The sequence below is a fragment of the Catharus ustulatus genome, chromosome 20 (genome assembly GCF_009819885.2).
Source record: "Catharus ustulatus isolate bCatUst1 chromosome 20, bCatUst1.pri.v2, whole genome shotgun sequence".
Lineage (NCBI taxonomy): Eukaryota > Metazoa > Chordata > Aves > Passeriformes > Turdidae > Catharus > Catharus ustulatus.
The window spans coordinates 3,849,906-3,870,313 of NC_046240.1; the positions used below are offsets into that span (position 1 = coordinate 3,849,906).

At 53.7% G+C, this 20,408-nt stretch overlaps 1 protein-coding gene across 4 annotated transcripts in view; it reads left to right on the forward strand.

Moving 5' to 3' along the window:
* The window catches only part of SEPTIN9 (septin 9), a 134,592-nt gene that overhangs the window by 44,652 nt on the left and 69,532 nt on the right, over positions 1 to 20,408 (forward strand). The window contains exon 1 of one of the 4 annotated variants that reach the window (XM_033076717.1): positions 18,293 to 18,385. The exons of the other annotated variants lie outside the window; for them this stretch is intronic. Within the exon in view, the coding sequence (XP_032932608.1) occupies positions 18,331 to 18,385 (55 nt within the window). The 5' untranslated portion in view covers positions 18,293 to 18,330. Of the gene's footprint in view, positions 1 to 18,292; positions 18,386 to 20,408 lie in introns of those variants that run through there. 4 annotated transcript variants of the gene reach the window in all.

Genomic DNA, 20,408 nt, shown 5'->3' on the forward strand with positions numbered 1-20,408 from the left:
CTCTGTTCCAGGTCACACTCCAAGGCACCAGAGCCCCCCTGCCCCTCAGCATGCCACAGCCCCGCGGTTTGCAGGGCTGAAGGGTGGATGTGTCAGCATCCCCAGGCTGTGGCCATCGCCCCTTTGACTCACGAGTCTGGCACTGCCGCTGACTCAGCCGCATCCCCAGGGATGTGCGGGGGCTGGGAGCGGGTACAGGCTCAGGCGGGGGTGGGACACGGGTCCTGACTGCGGGACAGGGATGCTCTGGGGGCTGGAGATGTCCCCGGTGCACCCTGGGGCTGGAGGGATGAGCTGGGCACTGCCCTGCCCTGCCCTGCCCAGCCCCGGAGCTGCCACAATCCCCGCTCCAGCCCCCCTGCCCACACCTGCATCACTTCTCCTGTCCCAGGGATGTCCCTTCATCCTTAATTTCCACTTAATTTCACCTCTGAAAGGTTGTATCTGGCTGTAAAAAGCAAATAACTGCTGAGGTTTAGATCTGAGGACAATAAATTCTGATTTATGTCCTTTCAGGGAGGGGTTTTATTCAGTAAAATGGACAATGTTTATCACTACTATGTGCTAAAAGCACAGGGGTGCCCCTCTCCTAACAGCATCGGGGTTCCCCTGTCCCGAACAGATTTGCTTTTTGGCACAGCTTTTATTTACTGGTGAGTCAGGACTGAGGCAGCAGCAGGAGGGGATGATCCCGTGGCACTTTAAAGCGGAGCTGTTGGAGTTCTCTTCCTGCTCTTCCCTGAATCGCTCCGTGCCCTTGCGTAAATCATTTAACACGTGTGCTCTCACTTCCTGGGATGGAAAATGAGGTGGATACTTTCCGCTTTTCCTTGGCACTTCAGGATCTGCTGCTAGGCAGCTGGGAGGGATTTGTGGTGCTAAAGCTGGGAATTTGACCCTTGGCTGTGTCAGCACCCCAGGCAGGGCTGGGATGGGGCTCTGAGGTGTGGGGTGGGCTGGAGGTGCACATCAGGAGCTGCTCCACTGCATCTGTCCCTGCTGGGGGTGTGGGCCAAAGAGCAAGAGTTTATTGTCTGCTGGCAACGTCCATTCCTCAGGAGCTGAAGGTGTGGCTGGACAGGCAGAGCTTCCTCTGGAGAGATGCTGGAGCTGCCAGGGCTGTGCTCACAGCCACAGCAGCACCCAGCACTCCTGATGTGTCCCTTCCCTGCCCCTCTCATCACCAACACCTCCGCTGTTCCCTGGGGAGATGGCAGAGCACACCAACCTGGCCATCCCTTCCCTGCCCTTTTAAAAAGTTTTTAAACTTTGCCCTCCCTTCCCCTGGCAATGAGGGTGATCCTGTAGGGCTCTACCAATTCCCCCAGTTCTCCCTCCCCAGCCCTGAAACATTTCATTTTGCTTAATTGTTTTCCTTTCCCCTGTGGCTTTTCTCAGTTCTGTAGAGTGACAAGGCTGGAGCTGCCACTCCAGGAACACTCACCAAGAGGGTTAGTGTTTAATTGTTCACAGATTTATCAAGATAGGGGCAAAGCAGGCAACCTTGAGAGCAGATAAGCTGTTGGGCCATGAAGAGGGCTTCAGCACCTAAGATATTTCCCAGTTCTCCCCTTTCTCACATTCTTTGATTCAAGTGGAGAACTGGTCAAACCTGACTTCAGCTGCCTGAAAAGCCCTGGCTGAACTCTGTATTGACAGCTGCTCCTCAGGGAAGGGAGCCTGTTTGGAAAGCACCGAGGTTGGTGAACTGTTGGTTGTTTTAGAGTGGGTTTTTTTCCCAGAAAATATCAGAAGTTCCCGGTGGGTGGAGAGGGAAAGTGAACATGAAACTGTGAGTCTCGTGCTCTCTGTTGAAACACACCCTGGGGAAGGCATATCCTCCATAAACAGCAGTGTTGGCCACGGACCAGGAAACCCTCCCCACTCCCCTCTGCACAGAGCTGAGTGCTCTAGGTGGTGTTTCCATCCAGCAGGGCTGTCCTGGATCCTGTTCTGCACCTCTTCACCCCTTGAGACACTCACTGGAGAAGCCTGTTGAAGTGCAGGCTGTCTGTCTCCCCTTTGCTCCCCAGTTTGTTCCAGTGACTGATGTTGCTGGAGTTCCAGGAGCTGTTTGTGGCAGTGTCTGTTGTCACTGGTGGTACTGGGCTCTGTGCTGGGGCGTTGTGCTGGCTGTGCTGTGAGGCCATGGGATGCTCCCAAATCTCACGTGGTGCCCTGAGCACTGATGGAGCTGTGTGGTTTGGATCCTGCTCCTGGCCTTGCTCCAAAATGATACAGCAAGAGGTTGTGTCATGGTCTTGTCTTGCTGTAGGTACACCTGTGCAGCAGCTGGGCTGCTCAAACTGCTCTTCATCTCATGGGAGATGCTCAGATTGGTAAAACACACCTCTGGTGTCCTGTGCTCACCTCTGTCCAGCTCCACAGCTCCCCCTTCATCCTGCTCAGAGAGTGGCTTTTTGTAGCTGGAAAGGAAGCTTTATCCTGCTCTGCACCAGGGCAGGAGGTGACAGCCAGAGGTACAAGGGGTGGAGGAAGGGGAATATTTGACAGTGGGTGATGCAGAGCTGCTTTGCCTGTGGGGACTGCCAGAGAGCTGTGGGAATCACACAGTGCTGCAGGCCTGCAGGAAGAAGAGGTATTTTGGAGAAAAGGGCCTCAGAGGCAGCAGAGGGGTACCAGGAGGGTTTGAGCAGCCAGGGTGGGGTCTCAGCCTGAGCTCTCCCTCTCTTGGCTCCTTGCCTTCCTCCCCCTCTCTCCCTGTGTGCATTCCCCAGTGCAGGCCAGCAGAGCCCTGCTCTGTCTCTGGTAAAGCTCAGGTTTGCCTGCTCGCCCAAGATTGGCTCCTCTGCCAGATGCTTTGTGTGCTCCATCCCTGGAAGTGTCCAAGGCCAGGCTGGACAGGGCTGGGGACAGTGGAAGGTGCCCATGGCAGAGGGGCTGAAACAAGCTGATCTTTAAGGTTCCTTCAACCCAACCCATTTTGTGATTCTGTGATAACAAGAAGAGGTTCATTTTGCTGTGTGTTGCTCACAGAGAAATGTGAATCCAAACAACAGGCTGACAGCAGGGCACCCATTTTTCTGCATTGAAGGATTCACCCTACAGCACTAATTATCCATCAGACCCCAGCATTTGCTGCTTTTCTCTGGCAGCCCCCTCTTGTACAAGACTGCAGGTTGCTTTGGTGCTGTCAGTGCCCTCTCCCTGCTGGGAGCCCCTCTGTGCCCTGGCAGCAGCAAACATTGCCCAACATAAACCGTGGGAAATCCGGTTCTGTGCTGGACACGCTGCTCAAAGGCACCTTGGCTGTGACAGGATGTTCTGCTGACAGATTTCCCCGTGAAGTAAAAAGTTGTAGCTGTTGACATACGAGTGTATCCAAAGTGTCAGCTTTTCCTGTCAAACTCCACCGTGCTGGCTTCAAACCCAGTGTGAACCCAAGGATAGCTTCAGGGGGCAGAGGTTGCCTGAACTTTGGCAGAAGTTCATGTTGTGTTTTGAGTTGAAATTGAGGTTGCTGCTTCTCCCTGCATCTCTTCAGGTGGTGATGCAGAATCTTCCTGCAGCTGGGAAGGACCAGCAGAAGCAGGTGTGTTCCCTAATTGCCTCTGGCCATCTGGGAGAAGCTGTTTGAGTTAATTGAAGTGTCTCTCATGCTTCCTTCTCTGTTTAAATATTAAACAGGAATTGCATTGAACTGTGGAGGTCAGCAGTGTCAGGGGATGTGTAGAGTGTGGTAATCTGTGTGAGGATGGTGAAGATGAGGTGTGGAGGCATCACCTTCATCTGAAACCCAGGTACCTCTGCCTGTCTGAGGTCCTCAGCTCCCAGTGACTCTCACATATTTCCCTCCAGGTTCTTTAGATGTTGACTCCCAGGTGCCTGACTTGCTCTTCATTGCCTTTTGGATGCTTTTAGTACTTTTCTCATTGTTAGGAAAGTTAATTAGCATCAGGAGCTGCCAATATTTGTGAAGCTGCTTTCCGAGGAAAGCTGCTCATGAATGAGATTTTCTTTTTTCAAGCAAATGTGTCAGATCCATCATCAAAACAAGCCATCAAAAACATTCCCTTCATAGCCCTCTATTGGTATTGCATGCACTTAAGCAATAAAGCCAGGCTGGTTTTCAGTCCTGTTACTGGCTTGGAAAAGAAACTGGCTTTAAAAACAATAAAGAGAAACCAACAACAATGAGCAAACCTGGTGTTTTCCAGCAGAGATGCAGAATTGGCTCTGTGGGGAGCTGGTCTCTCTCAGGAAGCGCTGGAAGTGGCCACTTGGATTTAACACTGCGCTCATCAGCCGCATCTGCCGTGACCAAGAACATCTTGCACTGCAAGGACTTTGCTATTTTCCATTCAATAGGAAGCTGCCCTTTCATTACTGTGAGTGGAGGGCAGAGATGTGGGCTGACGTGGCTGTCAGAGCTCCACCAGCTCTGCATTCCCGGGCAGCCCTGCTGCGCTCGGCGCTTCCCGAGGGTTACACAAACATCCTCCGTTCGTGTGCGAGCCTGGACGGGCACTCTGCAAACTGCTGACAGTCCCCTGCGAGAGGCAGAGCTGCCCCACAAGCTTTGTTAGCTCTGTGAGCTTGGGAAGGGATGGGCAGAGCAAGGATCCATGGGGTGAGAGGTGCCTTTGGGCCATCCCAGTGCCCGCTGCTGCTGGAGGTGTTGGGAGCTGACCCACACAGAGCAGGAGGCCAGCAGGGTCATCTGGAGGAGCTTGGATCTGATTGTGTGGCTCCACCTGCGTCTGTCACCTCCCCTGTGCCCTCCTGCAGATGTGGCTTCCCAGCAGTTCAGGATGCTGCCCTCCCGCTCCACCACAATCAGGTTTTTCTCCCGAGGAAGGCGTAGGAGTGGAGGTTTATCTCCGGGCTGGCAGGCAAAGGAGGATGCCACACCTCTGGGAGCTTCTGGGGCTGGGTGGAGCTGGAAAGTGGAGCAGCAGGACGTGGGCTTTGAGGAGCTGCACTTCATGGGCTTGCCCTGAAGCCAAGGCACTCTGAGATTTCCAGGTCCCTCAGGGAAGGAGAGTCACAATAAATCTGGATAATGTGTGACAGGGCCTGGCCCTTTGGTGATTTCTGACACTCTGCTGCTATGACAGGCTGAACTCCACAGGGGTTTCCTTGGCTCTGGAGCTGAGGCAGCACTCACTGCGTGGGCTTGGCTGTGAGCAGCTCCCAGCTCTGGGTGTGAGGGTCAGAGGCAAAGGAAGAAAGGCACAGTTAACACGTACTGGGGCCCTTTCAGTGCCAGGATGGAAGATTTTGTTGTCCTCAAAACTGAGGTCTGAGTAGCTTGATGGCTGTTCCTGTGGGATCTTCCAGTGCTGCTCCAGGAGAGCTGCTCAGCTCCCTCAGGAGCCACACCAAAGGGCAGGCCAAAGATATCCTGCTGAAATTCTGCTGGCTCTGGAAATTCATCCTTGTGTGACTGGTATGGGCTGGGGGAGCCCTTGTGATAGAGGAAAGATCCAGACACGCAGTCTGTCTTTGGATGTGGTTGAAAGACAGAGTTATTGTCATGGAGCAGATCAGGAGTGGTGATAAGATGCAAAGAGGTCCTTGTCTTTGGGGTGGGAAACCTTTCTGGAAGCTCCAGACCGTGTGGAACACCTGGAATTGTGTGTGGTTTGGGATGTTTCTCCCTGGAAGATGCCCAGTTCATCCCCAGTAACCCTCCTTGTGCTGCATGATGTGAACTCCAGTCAGCCCTTCCCAGGCCAAGCCCAGGCTGTGCTGCACTGTGGAGAGCCTGTGGCTGATTCCTTATAAGATGAGGGGTTTATTTTACTTTATTCCTTTGTCAGAGCCTGTGGCTGTTTCCTTCTAAGGTGAGGGGTTTATTTTGCTTCATTCCTTTGACAGCCTTCCTTGAGTTTTGCCAGCTCTTCTCTCTATCAGCCTGCAAGACCTAGAAGGAAACTGCTGCCTTCAAAGTGCTTTTTAAAGGCCCAATTCAGGAAAATTAAGAGAATTGTTGGAGAGTGCCACTCTGCCTCTGAGCAACAGGCATTGCTGGAGGTGTGAGAGCAGTGTGACCCTGCCTGGTGATCAGGGTGGGGATGGGCTCTCTTCCCATTCTCCAGCCTGCAAATGCTGCACACATCTGTCACGAGAGGACTGGGCTGGGCTATTTGCCTTCTTGAGCAACTGGAAACAATCCAGCCTGCCAGTTCCTGCAAAGCTCATCCTGTGGTTTAGTGGATAATACTGATCCTTGTTCAACTCCCACGCTTCAGTGCCTTGTGAGAGGGTAGGGAAGGCTTTGCAGAGCTTGTGCTGTGCTGGGACCCCAGCTCACCACTGAGGAAGGCAGCATGAATATTCATTGTGCCTGAAGTGCTTGCTCCAGTTCTAATGAAATGTTTATGGTGACACAGGGATGACTCCGGGGTGGTGGCAGGTGGCCAGCAGGTGTGAGGGATGCAGGGTGGCAGCAGGAGCTGAGGGGGGTGTTCCTGTGAGCTCCAGGAATGTCTTCACGTGTGCATTTCCAGGAGTTTGACTCGTGCTGCCATTGCCTCACCAGAGTTTCGTGTCTGTGTCCCCTGCAGTTGGAGATGGCTGCAGGCAGTGCACGGCTGGCTGAGCTCAGGGACCAGGACAAACCTGGCTTTTCTCAAGCAATCAGCCAAGCTACTGAGCGACACAAATCAGAGTGACAGCCCCATCAAGGCAGATCTGCCAGGGATGGGCACACAGGCTTTATTCTGCACCAGCGGGACCAAAGGTGAATCCAAGTGTCCCAAATCCTCAGCAGACCAAGGATGCTCTGATCCTGTGGCTGGTGAGGCTATTTCCTGCCCACAGAGCTGGGCCAGCCCCTCTCTGAGAGGTGCAGAGGGGATGTGGGGGCAGGAAGGTTTCTGTGAGCAGGAGGTGACATTGAGTGTTGGTGCTAGATTGTCCCCCAGCCTCTCTGCCCTCAGGGCACAGATGTGTCCCCTGGATGGGCTGTACAGGTCTCTGAGCAACATTATCTAGTTGAAGACCAGCTGTTTGTTGCAGAGAGCTGGACTAGATGGCCTTCAAAGGTCCCTTCAACCCCACCATCGCATGGTTCCATCGTAGGGCACAGATGGATCTTCTTGTCTAAGAGCTGGTTTGAGATGAGTCCCATCAGAGCTGCTCCCCCTGGGGCTTTTCCCCACCTCTGATGTGAGGGTGCTGAGGCTGCTGCCCACCCCTGGCTCTGAGGAAGGTGTTTGATGAGGACAGGGTGGGGGTGTGACCGCAGGGCAGGACAGCACAGAGCACAGAGGGGTTTGTGAGCGAGCCCTGCGCTTCTGCTGCTCCTGCCTCGCTCAGAGCCGTGGATGTGTGCAGGACAGATGAGGTGAGCAGGTTTTGGTATGGCTGTGGCTGGCAGCAGGCACAGATCATGGATTAAACTTATGCATGGCAAGAAAGGAGCTTTCTTGAGGCAGACAGAGCCCTGCTGTTGCTGTGCAGCCCTGCTCCTCCCAGCCCCATGCTAACAGCATTATCAATGTGTTTATACCGAGCTTGGCTGCAAAATGCCTCATCGGCCTCAAGATTTTTCAAGCGAGTCTGTAGCTTTGCTAAATACTCCTTTTATTGTGCTGCCAGAGGCTGTCCCAGAGGCCAGCAGAGGAGGTGGCCTGCTTGGCCACAGTGATATCTGGACCGGAGATTGAATTCCCGCAAGTCTTAAATCTGTCTCCAGACTGGCAAGCCACCAAGGGGGCATCTCTTTCTCCAACTAATTGGCTGTTTATGTGCAAATTGGCCTCTGGCTGCTTCAACCAGGCCTGGCTCACCAGAGTGTCACGAGAGCATCCTCTTGCAGAGCTGGGCTGTGCAGGGGCTGGTGACAACAGGGACAGCCCAGCCCTGCTCCTCGGGTCAGCATCTGTGGCTCTGAGCAGTGCCCAGGCTGCTCTGGGCTGTTAGCGCTTCTCTGCAGTGCAGGCATTGCTGACTGGCCTCCAGCTGGCAGGAGATGCTTTCCCAAGCTCCAGGCAGGCGCTGTGGAGAAGGTTTGTTTGGAAACACCTCCCCAAGTGGAGCAGAGCAGAGCAGGGAGGTGTCCTTGGCCGGGATGTGCACACCTGTGGCTGGAGCTGAGGACGCACTGTCCCTGCAGGGCTGAGGTCCTTCTTGCAGAGGGTGTTGCTGATAAGCCAAGGCAGAGTGCCCCCAGCACTGGAAGGAGGTAGCAGGACAGTTTCATTTGTCTCTCATGAGTGTTGTCTGGTTGTTGAACCAACAAGACTGGGGGTTCTGTTCTGCAGGGTTTTTTTCTGGAGAAGGAAAGTATTCAAGGAGAGAGCCCAGGTCTGGCAGTTTATTCCCTTGTGTCAAGGTAAACTTGGCTGTGTTGGTCTGTCTGTGAGTACTTGTGTGGGAATAGCAACATCCTCTGAGTTTATAGACACTGCCAGTCCCTGCTGAACGAGAAAAGCTGATGCTTAATACATCCAGCTCTTTCCTCCTGTCATTCCTTTATAAGGAAAAACATTTCAGATTTAGTTTCTACCTTATTTTAACTTCTCGTAAAAGAGGGCAGTTTAATTCTTTTGGTGGAACATCAAGTCCAATCCTCCCTGAACTGGTGTGGTTATTATGGGCACTTGGTAAGATGAAGAAATAAAAAAAGGCAGCATGGTACTGCTGAGTTCATCAGAGCCAGAGTGGGTGATGGGGTGACAAGTGGTGCCTGCAGTCTGGAGATGGCAAAATAAATAACACAGGACCTCTTGAGGCATGGCTTGGTGTGATGGCACTGACCACATCTCCTTGGAAAGGACAATTTGCCCTGTTCCCCTTCCACTGCTGAGCTTGGTCACAGGGCTTTATGGGCACAAAAGGATGGGCAGTGTAGGGGCTGAGAGACAGCCCAGCCCTGGCTGTCACTGCAGAGCAGGGCCAGCTCTGCTCCCTCAGGACATTGGAGCTGTGCTCTGGTCCTCTGGGAGCACGATGGCAGAGCTGATTGCACAGCCAGGTGCTCAGTGCTGCTGCCCCAGCCAGGGCTGTGTCCCACACCAGGGCAGCTCAGGGCTGAGCTGTGCCCTGTTCCAGACCCCAGGCTCAGCCCATCCCAGGGCTTTGCTGCTTCTTGAGGGGCTGCCAGTGGGGAGTTTCCCTCCCCTTGCATTGCTTGTGGAAATCTCCCCCTCTCCCTGCTGGCTTGGTGCCCTCTCTCCGTGCCTGGTGCTCTGCCCCAGAGTGCTCACGGGCCTCTTTCCCATTTAGGGAATCACTGCATGGCCCCTGCTCTTGGCCTGCTTGCAGCACATCTCCCTGTTGGTTTTCTTCTATTTTTTTCAGTCCTCCTTTGTCTCTGGAGGCTGAAATCCCCAGAGTCCCCATGTGTGCCAGCTGTGGCTCTTGGAAAGCTGCACTGGGCAGGTTGGAGGGGAAGCCCAGGTGTCCTGCTCAGGGTGTGACAGTCTGTTCCAGCAGACAGGGTGAGCCTGGGGGTGGTGACAGCATCACTTCTCTCCTGCAGCCGTGATTTAATCTCAGCAGGAGCAAGCACCCTGCAGCAGGGGAGCCTCAGGCAGGGTCTGGGGCAGGCAGCAGAGCTGAGCAGGGGAAAGACAGAGGAAGCTGAGGGAAATTCCCCTAAAAACGTTGACTCATTGCTTTTTTTGTTGGTTTTTTTTTTTTTTTTTTACTCCAGGTTTTTACATCAGCTGTGAAACTTCTGCATCTGTAGAAGATGCTGAGTAGGCAGTGCTGAGTATCTGCAATATGGATTGGGGAACAGAAACTGGTGTGCTGTGGTTGGAGGGGGCTCTGCACTTCCCCTTGCCGAGCTTTTCCAGCAGGAGAGGCAACTGGAGTCTGAGCTCCCAGGCTGCTCCTGTATTTGGGATGGATCCCTTGAACCCACAGCTCAGGGCTGTTGCTTTAGGGGTGCCCATCCCTCACTGGATCCTGCTGGGATTATCCTGGGATCTGGTTAGTGGGGATTACCTTGGATGTGTCTGGGATTATCCTGGGATCTGGTTAGTGGGAGTTACCTTGGATGTGTTTAGTGAAGGTCTGAGAGGGCTGTAATAGACTTTCCAAGAGGATGGTTTAATGAGATGTAACAGCCAAGGCAGGTCCTGCCCACACTGAGGGGTCCCCAGGGTGGTTCATCTCTTTTCCATTTGCATTCCTTGAGCCCAGCAGTTAAAAAACACCAGTCCTGCCTAATTTTATGTGTGCCCATGTTAGGCTTCTCAAGCAGTCCCCAGCAGCAGTGGTGGAGCTGAGGGCATTCCCCTGGCCAGACCATTGCAGGGATCCACATTCCCACCTGCATGGACACACCCCATGGACCTTGACAGCAATTCCTGTCCCCTTGTGCACCTTTCCCATCCCTGTGTGGTGGAGCTGGAGCAAAGGGAAGGCACCAGTGGTGCTTGGTGCTGTGTGGGTGCTGATGATCACACCTCAGCATCCCCATTGGTGCTTTAGCTGCCAAAACCTTTAAAAGGAAAGGAAAATTGTGTTCATTCTTCCTCTCCTTCCTCTCCCCCTGCCCTTGTGTCCTCCTCCTGCTGTGCAGTGAGCTCCCACACTGTGTCCAGAGGAAGCTGAGTGGGTGTGGGGCTGTGGCTCCATCTGGGAATTGTTCTTATCAAATTGCTTTATGTCAAAAAGGAATAATAATAATAAAACCTTTGATGGCAAGCAGGGAGATCGGGAGGTACAGCTGCTCCTGAGGCCTGACCTGCAGCTTGTGCTGCTTGCTGAGCCTTTACAGGGAGTTTTGGGGTCTTTTGCTGCAGCAGATTTTGCTGCATGCCTGGAATATCTTGGAGGAGCTGGGAGAAACAACCGGGGGCTGGCGCAGGGAGCGAGAGCTGCTGGAAATGGCTCTGTGAGAAGCAGGGGAGAAGCACAAGAAAAGCAAGTTTCCTGCCACGAGGCTGGTATATTTATGACTGGAAAGTTTTGGGTTGGAAAGGTCGTGAGCAGGCGGCTGAGGGAGCAGCAGGGGCTGCAAGAGGAGATTTCCCAACTCACAGCCTGCCCTGCAGTGGGGCTGGGAGGGTCCCGTGGGGGGCTGGTGGCCTCGTGCGATGGGAGAGGCATGGGCAGCACTGGGGGGGATGAAGGACAGTGCCCAAGGCAGCTGGGATGTGAGGGGGAGGCAGGATGGTGAGGGATTTGTGTCCGTGGGGCTGCAGAGGGGCTGGGCTGTGCGGGGATGGAGTTTGCAGCCCTGCCTCGGACACCACGTGAGAACGGAACACGCACATCTGGAAGTGGAGTGCACGCATGTAGCACTGCCAGTTTATTTATCCCTGCAAATTCTCTTTAATTAGGGACTGCTGGGAAGTTGACACTGCTGGAAATGGTCTTTTTCCAAGGGATTCAGTGTTCTGACTGACCCTCACCACTTCTTCCCTCCCCTGCCTCAGAAGGGTGCAAGCAGTGAGAAGGTGTTCCCTACCTCAAGGCCCAGGCACTGCAATTCCTTCTGGAGTTAAGCACACAGGAAGGTTTTCCAAAGGAAACGTGCTGAGCCCTGTGTGTGTTAAACTCATTAAGGATGAGCAAGGTTTCTGAAGCCTCTTATTTCTATTAAAACATCTGTGCTGTCATAAGACTCTGAGTTCTGTGCCTGTTTGGCCTTAATGTTCAAAAGCAGCAATTAATAATTAATTTTTTAGAAAAGAATTAAAGTAATTAAGTCAGTTTTCTGCTTGGATCCTAAATTGCACCTCCCAGGTTCGTAGAAAAGTCTGGCCTGAAACTGAGAAGAGCAAGAGCTTGAGACTGGGTTTGTTTGAACTGCCTGAGGTTCAGGCAGATGCAGTTCCTGATCCTCTTTCCATTTCCTTCCTCTGGAAGTGTCCCCTGCTGTTTAATCAACACCAGGGAGCTGTGCTTCCCTCCCCTCCCCTGCTCCCCTCCCAGCTGCCAGCTGCAGCAGTGCCATGGGGACCCCAGAGCCCTCCTGGAGCCCGGGGTGGCTGGGATGATGTGCCTGGCCCAGGCTGGGGCAGCATTTCCCTTTCAAGGCTCTCAGCAGCACAATGGCCGGAATCACCGTGGAACGTGGGGTGATGGGGCTGCAGCGAGCTCAACCTGTGCGTGCACACCTCCAGCAGTGGGCTGGCTGATTGCTCCTTGGAGGGGATGAGGCTCAGAGTCCATGGAGGGTGTTGGAGAGGGCAGAGCTGTGCCCCCCAGCCCAGCACAGAGGGTGCTGACCCACAGCATCCTTCCTACAGCAAGGCCCTGCCTTGAATCCCACCTCAGCACTGGGGTAGCTCTGGGTGACCCTGCCAATCCCCAGGGAGGTGTTTGGGACCAGCAGGGATGAGCACAGTGGGAGCAGGACAGATCCAGCCCTGTTTCCAGGTTAGCAGGGGAAAGGAGGGGTGCTGGTACTCCCCCTCCCTGCTCAGTGTGACCACACATCCTTTGTTCTGTGCAGAGCAGGCTGGCACCTCCTCTGGGTGCTGATTTAATGGGGTTAAACCTGACAGGAAGGCAAGCCTTGATCTTCATAGCTCTGTCTCTGCTGGGTGGGGAGAAGGAGCTGTGGTTGTCTGTGCTTGTTCCTCGCCCATCCAGCTCCCATGGGAGTTCTGTCCCAGAGCACAAGTTTGCTGTGTGCCCTGTTTGTACACTGAATATCTGAGAAACTGGAGGTTCAGGGACCTTCTCCCTCCTTGTGTCATGTTTAATCTCCTATGAGCAGAAACCTCTTTGGCCTTTTGCCCCTTGATTTCCTATCAGTCCCTTTATACCTTATCCCTTTAAAATCTTCTCACTTCTGCCCTTATTGATCCGTTTATACCACAACCATACTTGGGGTTGGATTGGGTTTTTTGGTTCCCTTGGCAACGGTGATCTTTGCCCACAGCAGCTCTTCCCTGTGGTTCACCTGTGGGTGATGGCAGCCCCATCCCCTCTCCACCTTCCTGTGGGGTGTGACTGATGCAGGATGGCTCACAACAGAGCTCTCATGGTTTCTGCTGTGCTAAAAGCCTCTCATTTAATACATTTTAGGAGTTACTCACTTTAATTTTGTGACATTGGAGGCTTGTGGTTGTGCTGGGATCTACTGGAGCAGTGAAGTCCACTGTGCTGAGACTCTTTTCATGAGGAAAGACTTTATTAAAAGCCCTTTATCTGCCATTCTTCCAGATTTTGTCCTTTTCCTGTTATCCAGTCTTCAAACTTACCTACCCATTCCTGTGTAGATCCTGGCTCTGTGGCACTAAAAAACAAGCAAAAAAAATCAGTTGATTATCCAGAAATCTCAAATTAGCAAACCTATTTTGAATTATTTTGGCTTTTCCCATGCTCTTGGTTTCCTTGTGGAGGAAGGGAAGTGTGACTAGCACTGAAGTGCGTCCGTCCTCCCCGTGTTTCCTACCCTTGGGAAGCAGGAAGATCCTGGACCTTGGGAAAGCCTCTCTCGTGACAATTCCTGCGTAGTCAGGGCTGGATTCACGGCGTCATCTCCACGAAACCATGGGTGGAGGGGATGGGAACTGGCTCTGGTTTTCCTTCCGGAGTCCCCCCGTCCCCAGGCAGGGACAGCAGCACTTCCCAAGGAGAGGGGGCTCCCAGCACTGCTCCCTGCCACAGCCAGCTCTGCAGTTCTGCTCTGATGGTTTCCAGCTCCCTGAGTCTCAGTGACATCTGTGCTGTGCCTCAGTTTCCCCAGCTGTCACGAGGAGATGACTGCAGCTCTCCCAGGTGGGTTTGGGTGCAGAGAGGGTTTGGGGGCAGGAGCAGAGGAGAGGAGGGGAAGGTAATGGCAGCAGCCTTTATGTTTGGCTTGGAGAGAAGAGCTGTGGCTCACCATTCCTCCTCCTATAACCTGCCTACTGTGGGTGAGCACAGACCTGTCTCTCCCTGTGGCCCTGTGCTGGTGCTGCTGAGGGGATGGGGCAGCCACAGCTGCCCGGTGCTGAGCTGGAGGTGATGCCCTGAGCACTCTGGGGTTGGTGTCTCACACTGAAAGTGCTTCCACCCATCCCCTGTGCTTCCCATAAAGGCTGGGAAGGAGCTTTCACCCGTGATCAGCAGCAAGGGAAGGTATTTGGGCTCTCAAAAAAACATTGAGTGGTTAATAATAATGATATTTAGCTGCTCCTACATAGTAATTTTGGTCTGTAAGCCTCAAAGCATTTGATGGAAAAGGCTACAATCAATGAAGAGTTTTGTTTTCTAATTAAAATACGAGGAGGAAGGGGAAGATCCTGTGGGTGAATTGCTCACTTTTGTGTAGGAGATGCTTTAAGGCTCAGGTAGCCACAATGACTCATGGCCCCGGTCTAGCCCAGCCTGATGCTCATGACTGCAGCAGATTGAGAGACTGATAAGAGCTGCACAAGGTTCAGAAATCTTTGACTTGTGGGAGGAAGAAAATCTGCATTCTTAGCAGCCTGCAAGGAGAGTGCACAGTGCTGTTTGGAATGGGTTTGGACAGGAAAGTCCCTTTTCTGCCTTAGCCTGTTAAAGGATCTTCCAAGGCTTCTACCTGCCATCTCCTTGTTTGGTTGTTGGTTTTTTTCTCTTATGACTTTTTTTCTCCTTGAAGTGACTTTCTAAGTCTGGTGGCTTTGTGATCTCCCATCCCCATGTCAGGACAGAGACTGTGACCAGCACTGGCTGCTTCTGGAGGAGTTTGAGCTGAGATCTGGAGAAGCCCTCGAGGCACATCCCTGCTGCAGGGCAGGAGAGCCCAGGGGTGAAGCACCCAGAGAAAAAGGATTAAAGTTCTTGCATCTGCCAGCTCTTGTGGCATCAATCCATTTTTAGCTTGGTACCTGTAACTGAGTGATCAGCAGATCTTACAGACTGCCTTTCTGGGGGCAGGAAATCAATTCTAGGCCAATGAAACAGCTTTGCAGGAAGTTTCTTGCTCATCTGAAGAGCAGAGTGATGGTGGAGAAGAAAGGGCTGGGCAGTCAGTGGTGGCCTTGCACAGTAAGGAAACAAGAAATATTTCTACTGTAATGTAACACAGCAAGGAAAATATTTACCTAAAATTCTCCTGCAGCCAGTGCTTTGGAGAACAGGAATTTTATCTTGGGCAGCAGTTGCTGTGTAGAGGATCCCAAAGGTCTTATCAAAGCAGGAGCTTGAGGTGAGGCTTCTGCTCCAGTAAAAACAGTGAGTGAGATCCTTGGTTGTGTGAGCAAGGGACAGAAGAGATGTGATCTGCTCTCTTCCTTTTGAAAAGGAAGTTCTTTCTCTTTTAAGATAAAAATTAAAATGTAATTGCAAACACCTGTGATATGTCTGCAGAAAGGAGCAGGAAAGCCGGATAAGTGACTGAAGAAAATCCCTGCCACAAGGACAGAAGGAGCAGAACCTGATTGCTTTATCAAAGGCAGTGCAGGTGATGTGATCACTGTGGGGCAATCTTTCATCAGGAGGTCTCAGGGTCTTCAATCTCCTTGTTCTGCCTGGAAAAGTCAAAGCAGAGACTGTGGCAACACTGCATTTGGCTGAGCAGTACAACACACGCTGGTGCCATGCTGCCAGGGAACCCCAAAATCCAATTCCAGGGGAGGAGGCAGGTTCTCCATCCCTCTGGGATGGGGGCTCAGCTTCCCAGGGCTGCCTGCCTTTCTAGAGGAAGGATTTAGCTAAACATAAGCTTTTGGGTTGAGGATGTAGGTAGAAAACCAGATAAAATTTGGTCATATGCAGCTTGGTCAAGGGGATGATTTTTCTGGTCTGATTCTCTTGTGAAGCTGTGCTTCTGACATGGCTCATGAGATAAAAGGGTAAGAAAGTGTCCAAGAGAAAGCTTGCTCCTCTTCTACTAGCAGGCTCTTGGGGTATGTGCTATGGGTGAGCTGCTTACATACCTTGCTGCTTTAAATATTTACTGTTGGAGCTCTGGATATTCTTATTTTTCTTTAGCTGCTGTAATTTTCCATCTTTCTCTCCCCCTCTCAGTGCCTTAGGTGCACATGGGTGCAATATGCCCCAGCTGGTTTTAATGAAAAGGAACTCCTGCTTCTAGCCCGGATATTTTATTTCACACTTCTCCGGGCTCGCCTCTCGGCCGCTTGATTTGCTGAAGTTTTATTAGATCCAGGATGATAACATTGCCTTTGCTTGGGAAATGCAGAGTGACCCAGGGAGCTGGGACTGACCCAAACTGCCCCAACCTCTTCTGCTGAAGTGCTTTGAGCTTCTTCATGAGACCAGCAGACGTCATTGTGATGCTCCCTACCACAGTCCATCAAGAATGCTTTGTGGGTTTTTTTTCTAGTGGTTTACTTCTTCTTGCCTCCTGTTGGTCTCAAAAGCGGTGTCCCCATCACAGCATCACACCAATCCCTGTGTGACCTGGTTCAGAGAGTGCTACCAAACTCCAAGCAGAGGCTCTCACATTGAGTTTTGTGCAAGGGGGTAGACTCAGAACAACAAAAAATGTGCTTTATCCTTCCTCAGATTGCTGGTATTGCTCTTTTAAAATCTTCTTTACAATAAGGATTTTTAGTTTCTCTTGCTTAGTTCATTTTTTCCCTTCTTTAAACCCATTCTACAACTTTGTGATGAGGGTGTAGTCAGGATGTTTAACAGATTTTGTAAAAGGCTAATCCAAGTTCTGTTCTTCCGGTGAGCGAGTCATCCATGGTTTTTTACGAAGTGGGACTTACTTTCTCGCTCGGTAACAAAGTTAATTATTGACAGCTACGTTTTTACCTGCTGGAAATGGATTATGGATGTGACCTTCATCAGAGCGCTTGGGAGGAGAAAAATAAAGACACTTTCTTTCAAAAATCAATTCCAGGGATGCAGGTCAGCCCTCTGTGGCAGCTGACACTATTCCCCACCGTGGGGACAGCCGGGACCTGGCAGTGGGTGGGTGCTGAGTTCAGTGTCACAGGAGCCACAGGTCCGTGGTCATTCCTGTTCTTCTCCAAGCCGTCGGGAAGAGCTGCTGGTGTGCAGCCAGGGTGACACCGGGCAGTGTACTGCATGGAAAGGCATTTTGTTTGAGTTGTGACACAGGGATGCAGAGCTGTTCCTCCCTGCCCTGCTCTGGTACGTTTGTTTCTGACACCACGGGGAGAGCGAAAATGAAAGAGCTGAGCATTGCTGACTGCCAGAGGAGAGGAAACCCACTGTACCTACCTGAAAATAACATTCTTCTGTTGTAAAGGTGTGTTCTCAAGATTTTTTTTAAACAGTTCTCATGTTTTTAAGTAATGCCTTTCCTTGGACAGTACAGAAAACCTGGAGCTTGCTGAGTCTGGGAAGTTGGTACTGTTGGTTTTGTTTTCTGGTTCATGTACACTCTGGGGGAGTCTGTGGTGTTTGCAGACATTAAATGTGTGAAATCAAAATGGTGACGTGTGGTGAAGCTCATACTTTCTGCAGTGACAGTACTACTGCTTTGCGTCATTTGCCTTTATGGTTCACCCAAAGTGGACTAAAAGCCCAACCCACTCATTTTTCTTTTCCTGTTGATGTGCCTGGACACATTTCAGGGGTATCATCACTTTCAAATGATGCTATTAAAACACAGGGCGGGGAGGATAAAAAGAGGGTCAAGAGGGCAGGATCTGAATCAACAGCGGAAGGGAGAAGCGTCAGATAGCGAGGTGCTCAACCTGGGAGGGTGCGAGAGGTGGGGAAGAGGCAGCGGTGTCATGGAAGGGGCTGGTGTGATTGCAGGGATGGTGTTGATTACAGAGCTGGTGTCCATCGCAGAGCTGGTGTCCATCGCAGAGCTGGTGTCCATCGCAGAGCTGGCGTTTTCCTCGCCGGCTTGGGCTGGAGTGGAGGGAGCTGTGGCAGCGCTGAGTGCTCAGCGCTGGGCTCAGCATCGGGGCGAGTTTTACATCCCCTGCTGCTCCCGCCGTGATTTTCCAGAGCAGGCTGCTCGGATTTGGCAGCTGTGGGTTAGCAGAGCGCTGGCTTGATTTTGAGGAATTATAAAACCGAGCGTGGCCGAGTTGTCCCTTTCCAAACAAGGGTAAACCGAGAAGTGAAAGGCTCATCAGCGCCGGGGAACCTCGGGGGAGTGACCCACCCGTGTGGGGCTGCTCCCACCCTCGGCGGGGCAGCGCTGCCTCGCTCCCCGCGGGGCGCAGCGGGCTCGGGGCGCTCTCGGGGGGATGCGGGACGCGCCGGCCGCCGGCACAGCCCGGGGGTGCCCCTCGCACCCCCCGCACCCATCGGGGCGGGGCGGGGGTCGGGGGCGGCGTGACGGGCGTGGGGAGCAGCCAGTGCGCGGCGAGGGGCCGAGCCGGGCCGGGCCGCGCTGGGCCGGGCCGGGGGCATGGCTCGGGGCCCGGCGGGGCGAGGGGCGGCCGCAGCCGCTCGCCCTCCGCCATTCGCAGCGCGCAGCGCGGAGCCGGGGGGCAGCGCCGAGCCGGGGGCAGCGCCCCGCGCCCCGCCATGGCCGACCCGGCCGTCAGCGCGCACCTGGAGGGCATCATCTCCGACTTCGAAGGTGGGTGCAGCGCGGGGCTGCGCAGGGAGCGGCCGCTGTTGTTGGGGCTCGGCCGGGAGGAGCCGCAGCCGCGGCGGAGCGGAGCGGGCTGAGCTGGGCTCGGCTTCCCCCGGGCTCGGCTCCCCCCGGGCTCGGCTGCCGCGGTCTCCCCGTGTCCCGGTGGTACCCGGGGGGTTCTGGCCGAGGCTGGGCTGCCATCCCGCTCCTTCCAGCCCTCCCTGCCCGCGGGATGCCCCAGAGCTGCCGGTGTCTTTTGTCCGGAGCGGCTGCGCTCGGTGCTGTCTGCCAAAGGCAGCGTCTTACGGGATGTTTCTCCTTTCCTGCCCTTCCCGAGTTGATTTATATAGTTTTTTTTCATGCTGAAAACAACCTCCTGACCAGACTAAAATGCTGAAAACAAGCCAGGCAGGGACCTTTTTGTTGACTCCCAGCTTTGGGGTGCGGACACAGCCCTGGAGTGGCTGGGATGTGGGTGAGAGCCCAAGTTTCCCGTATCCCATAGCGGGAGCTGCCTGCCCTGGAGAGCTCTGCAGTTGTCCCGTGGCACAGCTCCAGCAGCCCGCAGCGCTGTGTACTCGCTGATGGAGATCTCCGTGCGGACCGGGATGGCTTCTCCCCGGTCCCTGCCTCTTCTTGCCCGGTATTTTGGCTTTTTCGGGCAAGAAAATAAGCTAGCGGGGAGCGTGCTGCTGCCAGATGGGTCTGGCAGTGAGAGACAGGCAGGAGAGGTTTGGGGGGGCTGTGCCTGGAGCAGGCGGGGAGAGCTCGGCTCGGGGGAGCTCATCTTCCCGAGCTGAGTTTTGGACGAGCAGCTCCATCCATCCCTGCGCGCTCGCGCGTCCTGGCAGCGACCCAAGCGCAGCTTTGTGCAGCGGTTTCTAGAAAGAAAGAAAGGAGAAAAAAAAAAAAAAAGCCAACAAAAAACCCACAAGAAATAGCGGAGATGTTGGGGCCGCGGTGAAAGCTTATCCAGGGGCTGCGTGTGCAGCTATAGGCTGAGCCTCCACCGCCTCCTGGAGAACCCAGGCTGACCTTCGGGAAGCAGAGCTCTGCTGTTTTTCCTGCTGGGGAGCCGAGGAAGCTCAGAGCACTGGGGTTCCTCTTCCAGGTCAGGCAGGAAACGGGTGGCAAAGCTGGGGTCTCTGCAGTGCTTGTCGCACGGTTTAGACACGGTCACCTCCCCTGCTGCCAGCCCTGGGCTCGCTGCGGCTGGCAGCGGAGGGCACAGCTGGAGCCTATGAGAGAAGTCACGTCCCTCAGGAAGGTTGGAGCTAACAAGTGTTGGGACACAGAGAGTGACCCCAGTCCTGCACCCCTTCGGTGCTGGGGTTCAAGGGCGCCTTTGTGACTGTCCTTGAGGGGTGTGTGAGCCTCCCCAGCGCAGGGCTGCGAGCGCTGATGTAATTACGGCTTCCCTCTCGCTGCCCCAATTGCATTTAAATCTCTGAAGAACGAGTAATTCCCTACTCGGATACGATAAAGGCTCTGCTGTGGGCCCCGGGGCTGCCTGTTTGGGCTGTGTGTGTTCCTTGGTGGCACCGAGCAGATCTGGGTTGCCTGTATTTTCAGTCTATGGAGCACTTAAGAGTTCCTGCCCGTGCAGAGGGAGAGGCTGGGGAAAGCTCCTGCATCCGAAGCCAAAAGGTCTGGCCTTGCCCTTGAGCAGGGATCTGGGCTACTGTTTCACAATTTAATTAGCTCTCAGGGTTGCACAGCAGCTTCCCAAAAAGCAGCAATTAATCTCCAGCCTGCGGGGCAGGAGATGCAGTGTTCCTGTCTGCTGGGTGGGTACCTCAGCCCCACGCAGCCCTTGGCCAAGCAGGAAAGATCTGCCAAAACCACCACGGAGCAGGAACAGCAGACCATCCAGAGTTCTCTTTGTTCCTGCCACTCACACACTGCCTGCCCTCCCCAGTCACCCTGCCTGTTCCTGCCTGTTTTCCTCACAGTATCCGTGCCAGTTTTCCTGCCAGCATCCCTGCCTGGTTTCTTGTCCCTGCTGTGTTGCAGCAGGCAGGGAGCT